Source organism: Lontra canadensis, unplaced genomic scaffold (assembly GCF_010015895.1).
Source record: "Lontra canadensis isolate GAN:19392208 unplaced genomic scaffold, GSC_riverotter_1.0 scaffold59, whole genome shotgun sequence".
Taxonomy (NCBI): Eukaryota; Metazoa; Chordata; class Mammalia; order Carnivora; family Mustelidae; genus Lontra; species Lontra canadensis.
The window spans coordinates 711,977-726,630 of NW_022631053.1; the positions used below are offsets into that span (position 1 = coordinate 711,977).

General features: G+C 40.8%; 1 protein-coding gene across 1 annotated transcript in view; it reads right to left on the minus strand.

Annotated features, from left to right (window-relative positions):
• NCKAP1L (NCK associated protein 1 like) overlaps positions 1–12,185 on the minus strand; it is a 40,674-nt gene extending 28,489 nt beyond the window's left edge. Inside the window, exons 1-9 of the mRNA XM_032876564.1 lie at positions 12,006–12,185; positions 10,854–10,964; positions 9,833–9,925; positions 3,146–3,202; positions 2,540–2,682; positions 1,485–1,575; positions 1,257–1,394; positions 404–452; positions 149–305 (exon numbers count right to left, since the gene is read on the minus strand). Coding sequence (XP_032732455.1) covers positions 149–305; positions 404–452; positions 1,257–1,394; positions 1,485–1,575; positions 2,540–2,682; positions 3,146–3,202; positions 9,833–9,925; positions 10,854–10,964; positions 12,006–12,107 — 941 coding nt within the window. The 5' untranslated portion in view covers positions 12,108–12,185. The remainder of the gene's footprint in view (positions 1–148; positions 306–403; positions 453–1,256; positions 1,395–1,484; positions 1,576–2,539; positions 2,683–3,145; positions 3,203–9,832; positions 9,926–10,853; positions 10,965–12,005) is intronic.
• Positions 12,186–14,654: the final 2,469 nt, after the last annotated feature.

Sequence of the window (14,654 nt, forward strand, 5' to 3'; positions counted from 1 at the left end):
TTTCTTTTTTCTGACCTGTCAATGTTATGTAATGTAAATAACTGATCCTTCCTCCTAAGAATGCTTTCTTCCCTTAATTTCTGTCTTCCCTCTTCTCAAGACCCCTAAAAAAATCTTAAAATAAGATTAGTTGGCTCCCACATCTCACCCTTTCCAGCTGCTAAACAAGTCCTCGGTGACCTTGTGCACCTGGAGCACGTCCTCCCGGATGAGGGTGATGTACAGGGAGCCCTGCAGACACAGCTTCCACAGCTTCTGGCACTGGCTGTTGGAGTTGAGGCAGCCATTACAAAGAAGAAACCCAACTGCAGGTGGGTAAAACAGTGCAGAGGAAGACTTTTAGAATTTTCTATCCATGTAATGTGCTGCTACATTGATTCCCAACTCATCCCATAAAACTTACTGATAATCCAGCGCTCCATCACTTCCACAGACAGGTACTCACAGGCCATCTATGAGAAGAGAGGCAGAGATGGTCAAGCCATTATTGAACTCTGTCTTCCCCTAAAGACTGAGGCTGTAAAGATAAGGGCAGTCAAACTAGAATTTAAGTACCAAAACCAACTTTTATTTTACCAGACTGGATCAGGGTACTTTGATAAGCCAGTAGCTGGGGAACCTCCCAATAATGGAAGTGAGGCAACCAGAAGCAAAAACAAATACAGTTGAGGAAAAAAAGAGGAGGTTGGGCTGGAAGTCAGGACAAATAAAAGGTTTAACATAACTTCTCTTCAACAGTTCATAAAAGCAATACTCAAAACATTCACATGATTTCTCCCTCTTATGGATTCTTTTACCACTTCAAGTAGAAATCACTCATTTGACATTTCTCATTCATCTTGTACCATCCCTTGTCTTTTTATGACTGTATGGCATATGTTCCCCTACAAGACACTAAGTTCTTTAAGCACGGCTGTTGGGCCCATAGTAATTGAATAAAACTATGTGTTAATTGATGCCTATGTTTAAGTTCCTGCTAGGCTGAATAGTGTCTAATGACTCACTTTCATCTACCCATTCAGTCTATGATTAGGCATTAAATTCTTTCTATGGACAAGCACACACTAATTCCTGTCCAAACAAAAGCTCTAACCCAACCATGACTTTTAGCTAACAAGAGGTGATCAACTGAGATACACATCCTAGAAGAGGTTTAAAGCACTCTTAGAGGTGATATTTCCTGAAAGAAGCACCCTCTACAGAGATGGCCTTGGCAAAAAGAATGTCATCCCTGACAAGAGGAGAAGGGAATCTACCGTGTCTGAATTAGCAGGGTTGATCATGGCCGGGGGGGTGCTGATAAGACTCAGAAGCTGGGCACTGCGCCATTGCTCAGCCCCCTGGTTCCTCCGGACGAAAAGGAAATGCAAAGAGAGGAGGGCTTCACTCACAGCCTGTGGGGAGAAACCAATGAATCCTTAGTATCAATGATGAGGACGATATACTTCCACCAGAGGAATTCCCCCCTCTCTTAGGGAACTTGCCTTTGTGTGAGGCCCAAACTCCTCTGTCAGCTTCTTCAGAGGTTGGTCATACTCTAAGACCATCTGCCCCAGACGGGCAAAACTGGGGTCACTGGAAGAAAGCATAGGAAAGAAGAGTTACAGGTCTCCTTTAACCATGATATAAACTCTCATGTTTGCATGTAGGATAAAGATGCATACCTGGGCTAACATTCCCCTCTACCTCCAAAGATATATATACTGAACTGTGAATTACATATATAGATAACCCATTCCGGGCCCAGGTGCATTAAGCTATTCGAGAGAACTATATAATTTGGGACAGGTCCATGAAAGTTTCTTCCTTGTAAGCACCCAAAATGGTGTTGAACATAGGATAGGTACTCTATAAATTCCTGTTGATTAGTTGTAATTCAAGTGATATGCCTAGACCCAAATTTGTATACAACCCAAAAAGATATATATTCATTCAAACTAATGGGTAAGGCATGTGCCTAGGTTTTCATGTAGACTCATGGGAATACACATCATACATAGAACAAGGTATCCCAGCCTCCTCTGATCCCTCTAGTTTTCATTTTTTCAGCCCTTAAGTACTTTTATTTGCACTAATGGAGGGGTACAGAATTTCAGATAATCCAAAATCCATTTATACTTGGCTTCAAATGTATTATCATATATTACTTACCTCTAATGGCCTTACCTTGCTGATATTATTCCTACCAATACTAAAAACAAAAAACAGAACAACAAAAAACAACTTTCATTTCCTTTTGCAATAACCTGAAAAGCATGGTGGAAGCCAGACCAGGATTAAAAATTGATCAGAGACAATGCAAATTGAATAATCCACTAACAGATATTCAAGAGTTAACTATTTGTAAACGGGCAGTGCATTTGTTGAAGTATGCCTTTGAAAGTATTTAAGTGGTTTTTTGTTGTTGTTGTTGTTGCCTGGGTCATCACGTAGATTACAGGTTCTCAAATGAGAAAACATGGCTTCTATTTCCTTTGCATCCTTGTACCTCATACCACCATGTACGAGATTCTTCATCTCCTGTACCCCCTTCACTCACCTGTGCCCATGCAGCATCTCGTGGGCACAGTTGTACATGCCAATGAGGACTCGGCGGTCCTCGATCCGTGACAGAAGTAAAATAACTGAGGTGTAAGTCACAATCAAGTCCAGGTAACTCCGAGTGAAGTCAAAGTTGAGATTCTACAAGGAAAATACATAGGAACCCAAGAACAGCAATGCCAATTAATCCCTAATTCACCAACCATTCCAGATAGTGCCAAAGAGACTCTGAGAGGGTCTCTTTAGAAGGCAAACAGGCAGGATGAGAAGGAGAAAATCAGAACAACAGTCAAGGGTTAAAAGTGAGCTCAAGATACAAAAAGGCCAGGAGATATGGTAGCATCTGGAGGTTAGAAGAAGGGCAATAAGAACATTTTTGTCATTTTTATATTAAATCATATGGCTGATTTACTTAATACACACAAATATACTTTAGCTTTAACACTTGATATAAAAGAATTACAATCCTAGTATGAATAATACAGTATATTATATTATAATCCTGAAGGAATAGCCATTCCTCCAGTCCCTTCCCAACCCACACTGTCCCAGCCAAGACCTTTTCTATGGCTCTGAGGATAGGAGAGAATGAAAAGAATCTTACAATATCAAAATGGCACTGGCAGGCATCAATGGTGTTGAGAAGTTCATACACATGATCCTGGGGGTAAAATTGGAGAAGAGAATGAATAAAGAATAAAGAGAAGATGACACGTAATACTAGAATTTTAAGGGAAAATGTCTTCCCTTATATAGGTCCTAAACAGCCACCAAATAACATAAGGAAGCATTGCTCAATAGAAGGAGGTCCTTCTCAGAAAGCCAGCAGTGGACCCCTATCAAACTTACCATACCAAATGCTCATGTTTCCACAGGCACAGTTCATCACTAGATTATGGACACTCTGACTTTATCATCCCAATGTCCCCTTCCTCCACAAAAGAGGATTACAAAATGAAGATCATCTCATGGGCTCTTTTATTCAAATTTGGTTAATTAACAACAGTGTATTCTTAGTTTCAGAGGTAGAGATCAGTGATGCATCAGTTGTATATAGCACCCAGTGCTCATTACATCACAAGCCCTCCTTAAGGTTCATCACCCGGTTCCCCATCCTCCCACCCTTCTCCCCTCCAGCAACCCTCAGTTTGTTTCCAATGGTTAAGAGTCACATATGGTTTGTCTCCCTCTCTGATTTCATCTTGCTTTATTTTTCCATCCCTTCCTCTATGCTCCTCTGTTTTGTTTCTTAAATTCCACATATGAGTGAAATCTTTGATAACTGTCTTTCTCTGATGGACTTATTTCACTTAACATAATACCCTGTAGTTCCATCCATATTGTTGCAAATGGCAAGATTTCATTTTTTGATGGTTGAATAATATTCCACTGTGTATATAACCCACATCTTTTGGGGGGGCTGCTTTAAGTTGTTTTTGTTGTTGTTGTTGTTTGTACTAATATATAATGTATTATTTCAGGGGTACAGCTCTGTGATTCATCAGTCTTACACAATACACAGTGCTCTCCACAACACATACCCTCCCCAGTGTCCGCAATCCAGCCATCCCGTTCCTCCTATCCCTCTTCCCTCCAGCAACCCTCAGAGTTGTTTCCTGAGATTAGGAGTCTCCTATGGTTTGTCTCCCTCTCCGGTTTCGTCTTGTTTCATTTTTTCTTCTCTTCCGCTATAATCCTCTGCCTTGTTTCTCAAATTCCACATATCAGTGAGATCATATGATAATTGTCTTTCTCTGATTGACTTATTTCACTTAGCATAATACCCTCTAGTTCCATCCACATTGTTGCAAGTGGCAAGATTTCATTTTTTTGGTGGCTTCAAAATATTCCATCAAATATATACACACACACACACATACATACCTTCTTTATCCATTCACCTGTCAATGGACATCAGGGTTCTTTCTATAGTTTGGCTATTGTGAACATTGCTGCTATAAACATTGGGGTGCAGGTGCCCCTTCAGATCACTACATTTGTATCTTTGGGGTAAATACCTAGTAGTGCAATTGCTGGATCATAGGGTAGCTCTATTTTTTACTTTTTGAGGAACCTCCACACTACTTTCCAGAGTGGCTGCACCAGCTTCATTCCCACCAGCCGGGTAAGAGGGTTCCCATTTCTCCCCATTCTCTGATAGGCTCTTTCTAAGATACCAGAAATCAGACTCAGTTTTTTCTTGGATTCCATCTCCTGTTCTCATTAATCATTATCAAATGGAACTACTACCCAATTCTCTACGTGTTTCTATTTACAGACCACCTCCCATGTGCTAAGTACTTACTAGGTAATTTATATATACTTCATTTAATCCTCATCCCAGTGTTACAGGGATTCTTTTTCTTTCCATAAATAATTTTACCTAAATAAATATGCAGTTTTACTGTGGACACCTCCCTCCCCCTGACATTAGCACCCACCCTCCATCCTGTACCAACCCCCAGCTAAGCAAGTTTAACAACCCAGTATGGCCTTTCTTAATTTTCTCCCTATTTATACAATCCTATTCAGATGGTGGGGGGAGGGAGGGAGAAATAGAGTGAGAGAGACAGCTTTTTTGATCATTTGTGTTACAAAATTGAGATAATATTGTACTCTTCTTGCCATTTTGCTTTTCTCATTCAACCTTACCTGCTGACAGTCCTCCAAGCTATCTGGTAGAACACTAGCACACTTCTTTTTAATGACCACATAATACCCCATGGCATGGCCAATTAATTCAGCCTTTCTCACTGATGGACATTTGCTTTGTTCCCAATACCTGGCCTATTCTTTGTTCCCTATTCTTGCCATATTGTTACTTTCATTTCTACAAAGGTAGAACTCCTAGATCTAAGAGTATATATATTTTTATTTTATTTTATTTTATTTTTAATATTTTATTTATTTATTTGAGAGAGACACAGTGAGAGAGAGCATGAGCGAGGAGAAGGTCAGAGAGAGAAGCAGACTCCCCGTGGAGCTGGGAGCCCGATGCGGGACTAGATCCCGGGACTCCGGGGTCATGACCTGAGCCGAAGGCAGTCGTCCAACCAACTGAGCCACCCAGGCGTCCCTATATTTTTATTTTAAAAATACATTGTCAGCAGTGCCTGGGTGGCTCAGTGGGTTAAGCCTCTGCCTTCAGCTTGGGTCATGATCTCGGGGACCTGGGATCGAGCCCCGCGTCGGGCTCTCTGCTCGGTGGGGAGCCTGCTTCCCCCTCTCTCTCTCTCTCTCTGCCTGCTTCTCTGCCTACTTGTGATCTCTGTCTGTTAAATAAATAAATAAATAAATCTTAAAAAAGAAATACATTGTCAAAGATTTGAGCAGATATTTTACCATAACAAATACACAAATGGTCAATAAGCAAATGAAAAGATGTTCAACAAGATTAGTCATCAAGGAAATGCAAATTAAAACAACAAGATATCATCATATATCTATGAGAATGGCTAAAATTTAAGTCTGATAATAGTAAGTGCTGATGAAAATGGGGAACAACTGGAGCATTAGTATATTGCTGACAAGAGGAGAAAATGGAACAATGACTTTGGGAAAAAAGTTTGGCAGTTTCCTATAAAATCAAATGCATGCATACCATTTGATTTAGCAATTCAACTTCTAAATTATTTACCCAAGTGAAATGAAAAATACATTCCCAAAATGATTTGTACTCAAACGTGTATAGCATCTTCTGCATAATAGCCAAATATATGCATAATGGACAAAACCCAAATGTCCATCAGGTAAATGGATAAATTGTATCCAAACAATGGAATAGTATTCAACAAAAATAGGAAATGAATTGTAGTTACATGAAACAGCATAGATAAATCTCAAAAACATTATACTGAATGAAAGAAGCCAGATATAAAAGAAGGCAAACTGTATAAATTCTAATTATATGAAACTCTAGAAAAGAGAAGAAAATTATAATCTAGAAAGCACATTAATGGTTGCCTGGGGCCAGGGGTTGGGAAGGGAGGGACTGACTAGGGAAAAAAGGCTCAGGAAACATTTGGAAACTTTTCTTTTTTTTTTTTTTTTAAAGATTTTATCTACTTCATGAGACACAGAGAGAGGTAGGCAGAGGGAGAAGCAGGCTCCCCACTGAGCAAGGAGCCTGATGCAGGACTCGATCCCAGGACCCTGAGATCATGACCTGAGCCGAAAGCAGTTGCTTAATGGACTGAGCCACCCAGGCGCCTGATGGAAATTTTCTATATGTCATTGCGGTGATTGTTACACAGGTATATACATTTGTCAAACTTTCTAAAATGGGGAAAAAATATTTCCATATTATCTTCCCCAAAACGCCGTATCTAAATGAACATGTGGAGAAACCAAAGCTAAGAGCTGTTAAGATACTTGCGCATGATCACAAACTAGTAAGGGATAGTATCAGAATTAGAACATGGAGCCCATGATCTCCCCTCTATACTACATGACTTCTGAACCTGTCTAGCTCTATGTGGCCTCAATTACTAGGAAGGCCTTTCTGCAACTTCTTGCAGCTCAATTCCCACAAGTTAATGTTAATGGAATTAACATTTGTTGGCCTCTAACCTTATTATATGCTCAATACTGAGCTAGATGTTTTCCATGCATTATCTCATTTAATTCTCACAAATACCTCACATAGTAAATCTTAATCCATTTTACAAAGAAACTGAGATTCAAAGAGTTTCTTGTCTAAGGTCATATATCTGGTAAGTGTTTTTTTTTTTTTTTAAGATTTTACTTATTTATTTGACAGAGAAAAAGAGAGAACAAGCAGGAAGAACAGCACACAGAGGGAGAGGGAGAAGCAGGCTCCCTCAGCAGGGAGCCCAACACAGAGCTTGATCACAGGACCCCGGAATCATGACTTGAGCTGAAGGCAAAGGCTTAACCTACTGAGCCACCCAGGCTCCCCCTAGTAAGTATTAAAGTTAAAATTCAAAACCAGGTCTGTCTGATAATTCAGAGCCTATCTACTTTACAATGCACAACACCTCAGTGTCTCTATTATCCTTCTTGCCCTAAATGAGCCATACCATACACCTTGGGCTCAGAACTTTACTAAGGCAACAGCCAGCAGTGTCCTAAAATCCCTTCTGGACTCCAGCTTTTCCTAATGAGAGACTTCTTCCTATGAATCCAGCCTTCTTTCAACCACCCCCACCAATGCCTACCTTCTTCCTGACCACTACTCTCAATTCCAAGATTAATAACCTCTGACCTGGGGTACATGGGCGGCTCAGTGGGTTAAGCCTCTGCCTTTGGCTCAGGTCATGGTTTCAGGGTCTGGAATCGAGCCCCACATCAGGCTCTCTGCTCAGCGGGGAGTCTGCTTCCCCCTCTCTCTCTCTGCCTACTTGTGATCTCTCTGTCAAATAAATAAATAAATAAAAGAAATAACTTCTGACCTGAACTTCCTTCAGGTTTTACAGTTTTCTGTGGCCCCACTTTTCTTTTCATTATGTGTTTGAGTGGCCTGGATTAGCCCCCTCAGGTAGATACAGGGCATCCAAAGCAGGGTTCCATACTCTTGCATCATTGAAGAAATACTATGATACCATCACAAACTTGGATTGCTCAAATGGCTAAAATTTGTGTCATTTCTTAAATGCAGAAATAATACATGCTAGCAGAAAAATTAGAAAATACAAACAGGCATAATTTTAATTAATGTTTAAAACCATTCAAAATTCCAACAATTAGAAGTTCAAATTTTCTTTATATGCATGTTTATCCAGGTAAATATACATATTAGGGACATCTTATGTCTTACTGTATTATAAATTGCTTTTACATTAAAGAACATATGAAGAATAAAAAACGAATATACAAAGAACATTTTTCTATGCCAATTGACATAAATATATATTATCATCTTACACAGCTGTATATTCATTTGTAGGCATATACTCTATATATTGGATACATCAATTATTAACTTGTCATTATTTTTTTAAGATTTATTTATTAGTGAGAGAGAGAGATAACGTGTTTGTGCGTATGCATGCATGCACATGTACAAGTGGGGGGAGGGGCAGAGGGAGAGAATTCCCAAGCTGACTCCCTACTGAACCAAAGCCATGCTCAATCCCAGGGCTCATGAGATCAAAACCTGAGCCAAAATCAAGAGTCAGAAGCCCAACCGACGATGCTACCCAGGTACCCCTCAACTTGTCCCTATTATAATGTAGCAGAATACATTCTTTTTTTTTTTAAGAGTACATTCTTTTACATATCTTTGCACTTCTGATTGTTTCTCTAAGAATAATTTCTAGGAAAAAAAAAAGAATTTCTAGAAGTAAAATTGGTACATCAAAAGTATGTTTTGGGGCACCTAGGTGGCTCAGTGGGTTAAGCCTCTGCCTTTGGCTCAGGTCATGATCTCAGGGTCCTGGGATCAAGCCCCACACTGGGCTCTCTGCTCAGCAGGGAGCCTGCTTGCACCTCTCTCTCTGCCTACTTGTGATCTCTGTCAAATAAATAAATAAAATCTTTTTTAAAAATACTAATGATTAGAAACTCTAGAAGAAGAGTAGACTAATATGCACTGTAATACTCTTGAAATTTTTCAGTAGATTTATAATAAAATATTGGGGAATCATACTTAAAATACATGAATACTTAATAATACTTAAAAATGTATATAGTTTAATAAAGCTGATCATAATTTCACCCCAAAAGTAGTTATTTCTAACAGTTTAATGTATAAAGTTCCAAATCTTTCCTATGTACATACTAATACTACAGGTACAAGCCTGCATATCCTTTTAAATGAAGTATAATTATATCAGACACAATTGTATAACTTGCAACACAAATGAACATCTACTAAGGGCATCTGGGTGGCTGAGTTGGTTCAATGCCCGACTCTTGGTTTCAGCTCAAGTCATGATCTCAGGGTCATGAGATGGAGCCCTACATTGGGCTCCTGCTTAAAGAGTCCTTCTCTCTCTCTCCCTCTGCCCGTCCCCTTACTCATGTGCTATAAATACATAAAGAAATAAAATCTTTTTTAAAAAATGAACATCTAGGGGCGCCTGGGTGGCTCAGTGGGTTGAGCCTCTGCTTTCGGCTCAGGTCATGATCTCAGGGTCCTGGTATTGAGTCCCACATCGGGCTCTCTGCTCAGCAGGGAGCCTGCTTCCCTTCCTCTCTCTCTGCCTACTTGTGATCACTCTCTGTCAAATAAATAAATAAAATCTTAATAAAAAAAATGAACATCTACTAAAGAAGGAGTAACCTCTGAAGGATAATGCCTACACTGGGGACCTGGAGTGGTAGAGCTCACCCGAAATTCCATGACATCCACAAATGACTGGTAGTAGTTGGTAAGGAATCTAATTATCTCAGCTTTTTCCCGATGTACTGGTCCTAAATGTTGCTGAGAGAAACACAAAACAAAAATTTTAAAACACAAAATAAGAAGACAATTGATCAAAGTAACCCAAGAAGAATAGGAGTTATACCTAAAACACTTTTTTAAAAAGATTTTATTTGTTCGACAGAAAGAGAGAGAGCACAAGCAGGGGAAATGGCAGAAGGAGAGGGAGAAGCAGACTCCCTGCTGAGCAGGGAGCCTGATTCAGGGCTCAATCCCAGGATCCAGAATCGAGACCTGAGCGAAAGGCAGACGCTCAATCAACTGAGCCACCAAGGCGCCCCTACAGAAAGTGTCTTGAAGAGGCTTGAAATACACTGACAGACAAAGTTGGAAAATATCCGATGCTCTGAAGGTTTTGAACAGGGGAGATTCTCTAGAAAGAATGGTGCATGTGATCCTGACTAGATACAGAGTGCTAAAAGAGAGGAAATTTCAAAGTCCCTTTCAGTCAAGGAGGCTTACCATTTATATTAAAGTCAAAAGAGGCAGAGTGAGAAGATGCTACAGGTACAATGGTAAGAAATGTAGAGCTTTTAGTAAGGGAGAAGTAAGGGATATTTCAAGAAAGGCATAACTCTAAGATATTTAGCAAAGAAACACTGAGTTGGAAACAGGAACAAGAGAAAATATATGCACCCTGCTGGGTTGATCAAACTGTCTTCTTCAATAAGAACAAAGTGTTCTCATGAATCTTGCAATGGAGAAAGGGGAAATGCTTTGCTCTAGCTTACCCTGCAAGAATCCCAGCTTATCTCAGAATTCTCAAGACTACAAGAACCTGAAGCTCTGTGACTGAGCCCAAGAAAATTGAAAGAAGGCTACTCTATCCCTTGCCAACTTCTAAGAAAGGCAGTCAAAAGAGGCAAGTTTAAGCCACCCAAGTGTAGAGTTATTTCAGAGAAAGGGGCAGGGGGAACCACGTTCTCACCGTGCTGTTTCGGACATCTATGTTGGGAAATTTCTTGTTGATGTACTTGAGAGAAGATTCCATGGACTTTTCCAGTAAGAAAGGTGGCTTGGATTTGGGGTCTGAACAAGTCTGTACCAATAAAACACACCATATTTTTACTCTTTCTCCCTCCCCTCCAAACATACTTCTTCCTGATGCATTCATTTTCACACAGTCTCTCTTATGGAAAGAGAATCTGGGAGTTCATTACAAAAGCATAACAGTAGAGGAGAAACAAGTGTCAGGGCATAAAGCCAACTATCAGTAGAGCTAAACAACCTGGGTATCTTGTCTTATCAAGAGGAGTTCAGTGTCTGCTCGGCCCCAGTGCTAAGAGGAAGCTCTCTCCCCACCCCTCAGCTAAAGCAGGAAGGAGTGAGAAAAGCAGCTGCTTGGGAGTTAGACTTCACGGGTGAGTGTGTCACAATGTCCATATGTAAATATCTCATCCCAAATGGCATTTGTGGGGGATGTTGGGTCACAGAAACCAAGTTCCTGGTGATTTTTATTACAAAATGCACAAAAGTTCCCTCTCTCTATTTTCTCTTCCAGAAACTGCCTATTCTTGCCCATCTTTATCTCTTTACTTCCCTAGGCCAGCCCCTTGCCCCCTAGCTTGATCCTGTCCCCAGCATCTCTCAATTCCAGAATTCCTATCCTAAGCACACACACTCACTACAGCATGAACTCTCAGACACTGTGTACCTCAGAAGGCACCAACCCATATTTTATTGAAATATTGTATCTATTTTTTCCTTGTAGGAAAGTCTATGGAAAAGTTTTTGCCATAGACCCAACTTTGGATATCTTCAGAGTATGGGGGATCAGCAATAAACAATGAGACCCAGACTTCTAGACCCCAAACCTTTATTAAGTGACTCAGAACAAAATTATTTCCTATCCCCATATACCCAGCAGAAAGCAGACTCTCACTGGGGCAAGAATTATACCTAGAAAAAGCCTCCCCTTCTGCCTCATAGCACTGGCTGGCCTACATAATCCGAGTGACTGAAGGCCAGTTAAACCAGTGGGGAAAGAAGAGGGTGTCTAACCCCTGGAACTGCCGGCCTCAGAGTCTCCTGCCCTACTATTGCTGGAATAAATGGCACTAGTCCAGTTGCTCATGCTTACCTTCTTGATGTTATACATGCGGATGAGAACCCCCTGACCTCGATCATTCAGGATAGTGAGCTTCTCGGCTAATTTATGCTGGTAGGCAGACGTCAAAGACATGATGGCCTCCGAGAGAGAGGAGTATCCGGACAGCAATGTCGAATCTCCCCAAACACTTTCAGCTTGGGTGGTGACACCCCCTGGGCGGAGGGACACAGCCTGGTTGGTGCGCTGGTCTTCCTGTTGCCTCTACAATTGGCTCATGGGTAAAAGCAGTCATTACAGCTCACAGACCTTCAAAATCTTCTTGTGCTTCCTCTTGCACACTCAGCAGCAGACATTTCCTCTTTTTAGCGGTGCAGCACTTTTGGTAAGACTATGAAGCGGGTGGAGGCAGGGGAAAGGGACAGGTGTTGAAGGCTCTTCCACAGCCTGGTACGAACCTTTTTGGCCTTAACCCTTCACTAGTGTCCTATAAAAAGCTCAACACTGGACCAAAAAACTATCGACCACCCCACGCCCATACACCTTTATACTACTTCCTCTTTTATATACCCCCATTGAAATTGCCTGTTATTCTCAGCTGAACCTTAGGCCTAACCATCTTTTAAGGCCCAGATTAAATCCTAACTCTTCCTCATTGCCCCATCTAGTGTCAATTATTATACAGAACACCATATTCTTCACTATATTCTCAAGTATATATCTTATCTCCCCCTACTACATCATAAGCTCCTTAATGATAGGAATTGTATCTAGTACTTCTTAATATCTTTCACAATACTCTAGTACAGTGATTCTTAAAGTGTAGTCATATCAGCATCACCTTGAAACTTGTTAGACATGCACATTCTCAGGACCCACCCCAGACCAACTGAATCCAAAACTCTAGGGCAGGGTCCAGCACTCTGTGTTTCAGCAAGCCTTCTAGGTAATTCCAATGCATTCTCAAGTTTGAGAACCACTGCTCTAATACAATAGTTCTTCTTTTTTTTTTTTTTAATTTGAGAGAGAGCATGAGCAGGGTTGGAGGGGGCAGAGGGAGAGGGAGAAGCAGACTGCCCACTGAGCAGGGAGCCCGATGCAGGGCTCAATCCCAGTACCCTGAGATCATTACTTGAGCCTGAGCCGAAGGCAGACACTTAGCTGACTGAACCACCCAGGCACCTATCTGACAAGTGGGTGCCTGACCTTCTTAAAGGTGCTTAAGAAACTGAGATCAATCCCTATCCTCTGAGATTCAGAATTGGGAGGTTTGCAGTGGGACCTAGAAATCTGCATTTGTAAGTACCCTGGAAAGTTTTGAGACAAATGTTCTATCAGAAACATGCTGAGAAACACTTACCTCCTGGAGCCAGTGACCACTCAGTAAATATGCTGATTTATTTGTTGAATTATTAAGACTAACTTGGGAAATAGGCCCCATGAAGAACCAAATTAACTGAGATTAACAAGGGGAAATTAATAGCAGACTTTAAATGTTTGGAGACTGAATGAATTTTAACACTAAAATATTCTTGCCATTCCAACCAGGCCTTAACTCTCTAACTCAAGAAAATAGACTCACTTTCAAGTTTCTTTCAAGGCAAAAAGCAGAAGGTCTTCAGAAAAATTCTACATTGAGTTGTCATCATGTCTTCCTCCTTTCCAATACCTTTTTCCACTTTTCAATCATTATCATTTGCCATATCCCAGGCTCTTACATTGTCCCAGTAAATCCTGGGGTGGAGGGATGGGGGGGGACTGATTAGTATTATTATATACAGAAACCTAAATAAACTTAAATACATAAACTTAATATGTTTGTTCCCAAGAAAATATACTTTTTATTTTTTTTAAAGATTTTATTTATTTATTTGACAGTCAGAGATCACAAGTAGGCAGAGAGGCAGGCAGAGAGAGAGAGATGAGGAAGCAGTCTCCCTGCTGAGAGGAGAGCCCAATGTGGGGCTCGATCCCAGCACCCTGGGATCATAACCTGAGCTGAAAGCAGAGGCTTAACCCACTGAGCCACCCAGCTGCCCCAAAAATATATTTTTTAAAGAAGCAAAAAGACAGCAGTGCTTAACACATGAAATTTCAAACATCTCTAATGGAAACTTTACAATTTGGAAAATAGAATCTGCCTTTCAGTTTATTGACTGGTTAGAGTCCCTAGAAGGCTAGAGACCCGGCATAAGGTACTACTGGCCCCCCTGGAAGATTTGAATCACCTGCTGTTATCAAAGAAACCCAGGTTCTACTAGAGTAATTTGCAGGATTTCTACTGGTCTTTCACCTTGATGGGGGAGATTAAGAGCAGGCTGTGGGGTACCAAAGCATAGGAAGCTGAGCCCTAGGACAGCAGCAGCCTTCTTAAAGGTTAGTATAGTTCTACTGGATCTTTTTCACTCGCATGCCTTACCCTCTTGAAAATTTTGTCGAAGACTCTCCCTACAAAGTTGATAGAGTTTTCTCCTGTTCCCTATTATATACTCCCCAGCCTAGCAGGGACCAACCCAGTAGTCTACTGTGCATGTGCCATGTTCATTTCTACCTTTCACACTTATGTATGTTTCCCCTCTTGCTGACCCAAATCCTAGTCAATCTTCTGAATCTGGCTCAAAGAGTCCTAAGTTGAGCCCTTGCTGAACTCCAACTTGGTCTCTACTGTGTATTTCACATCTA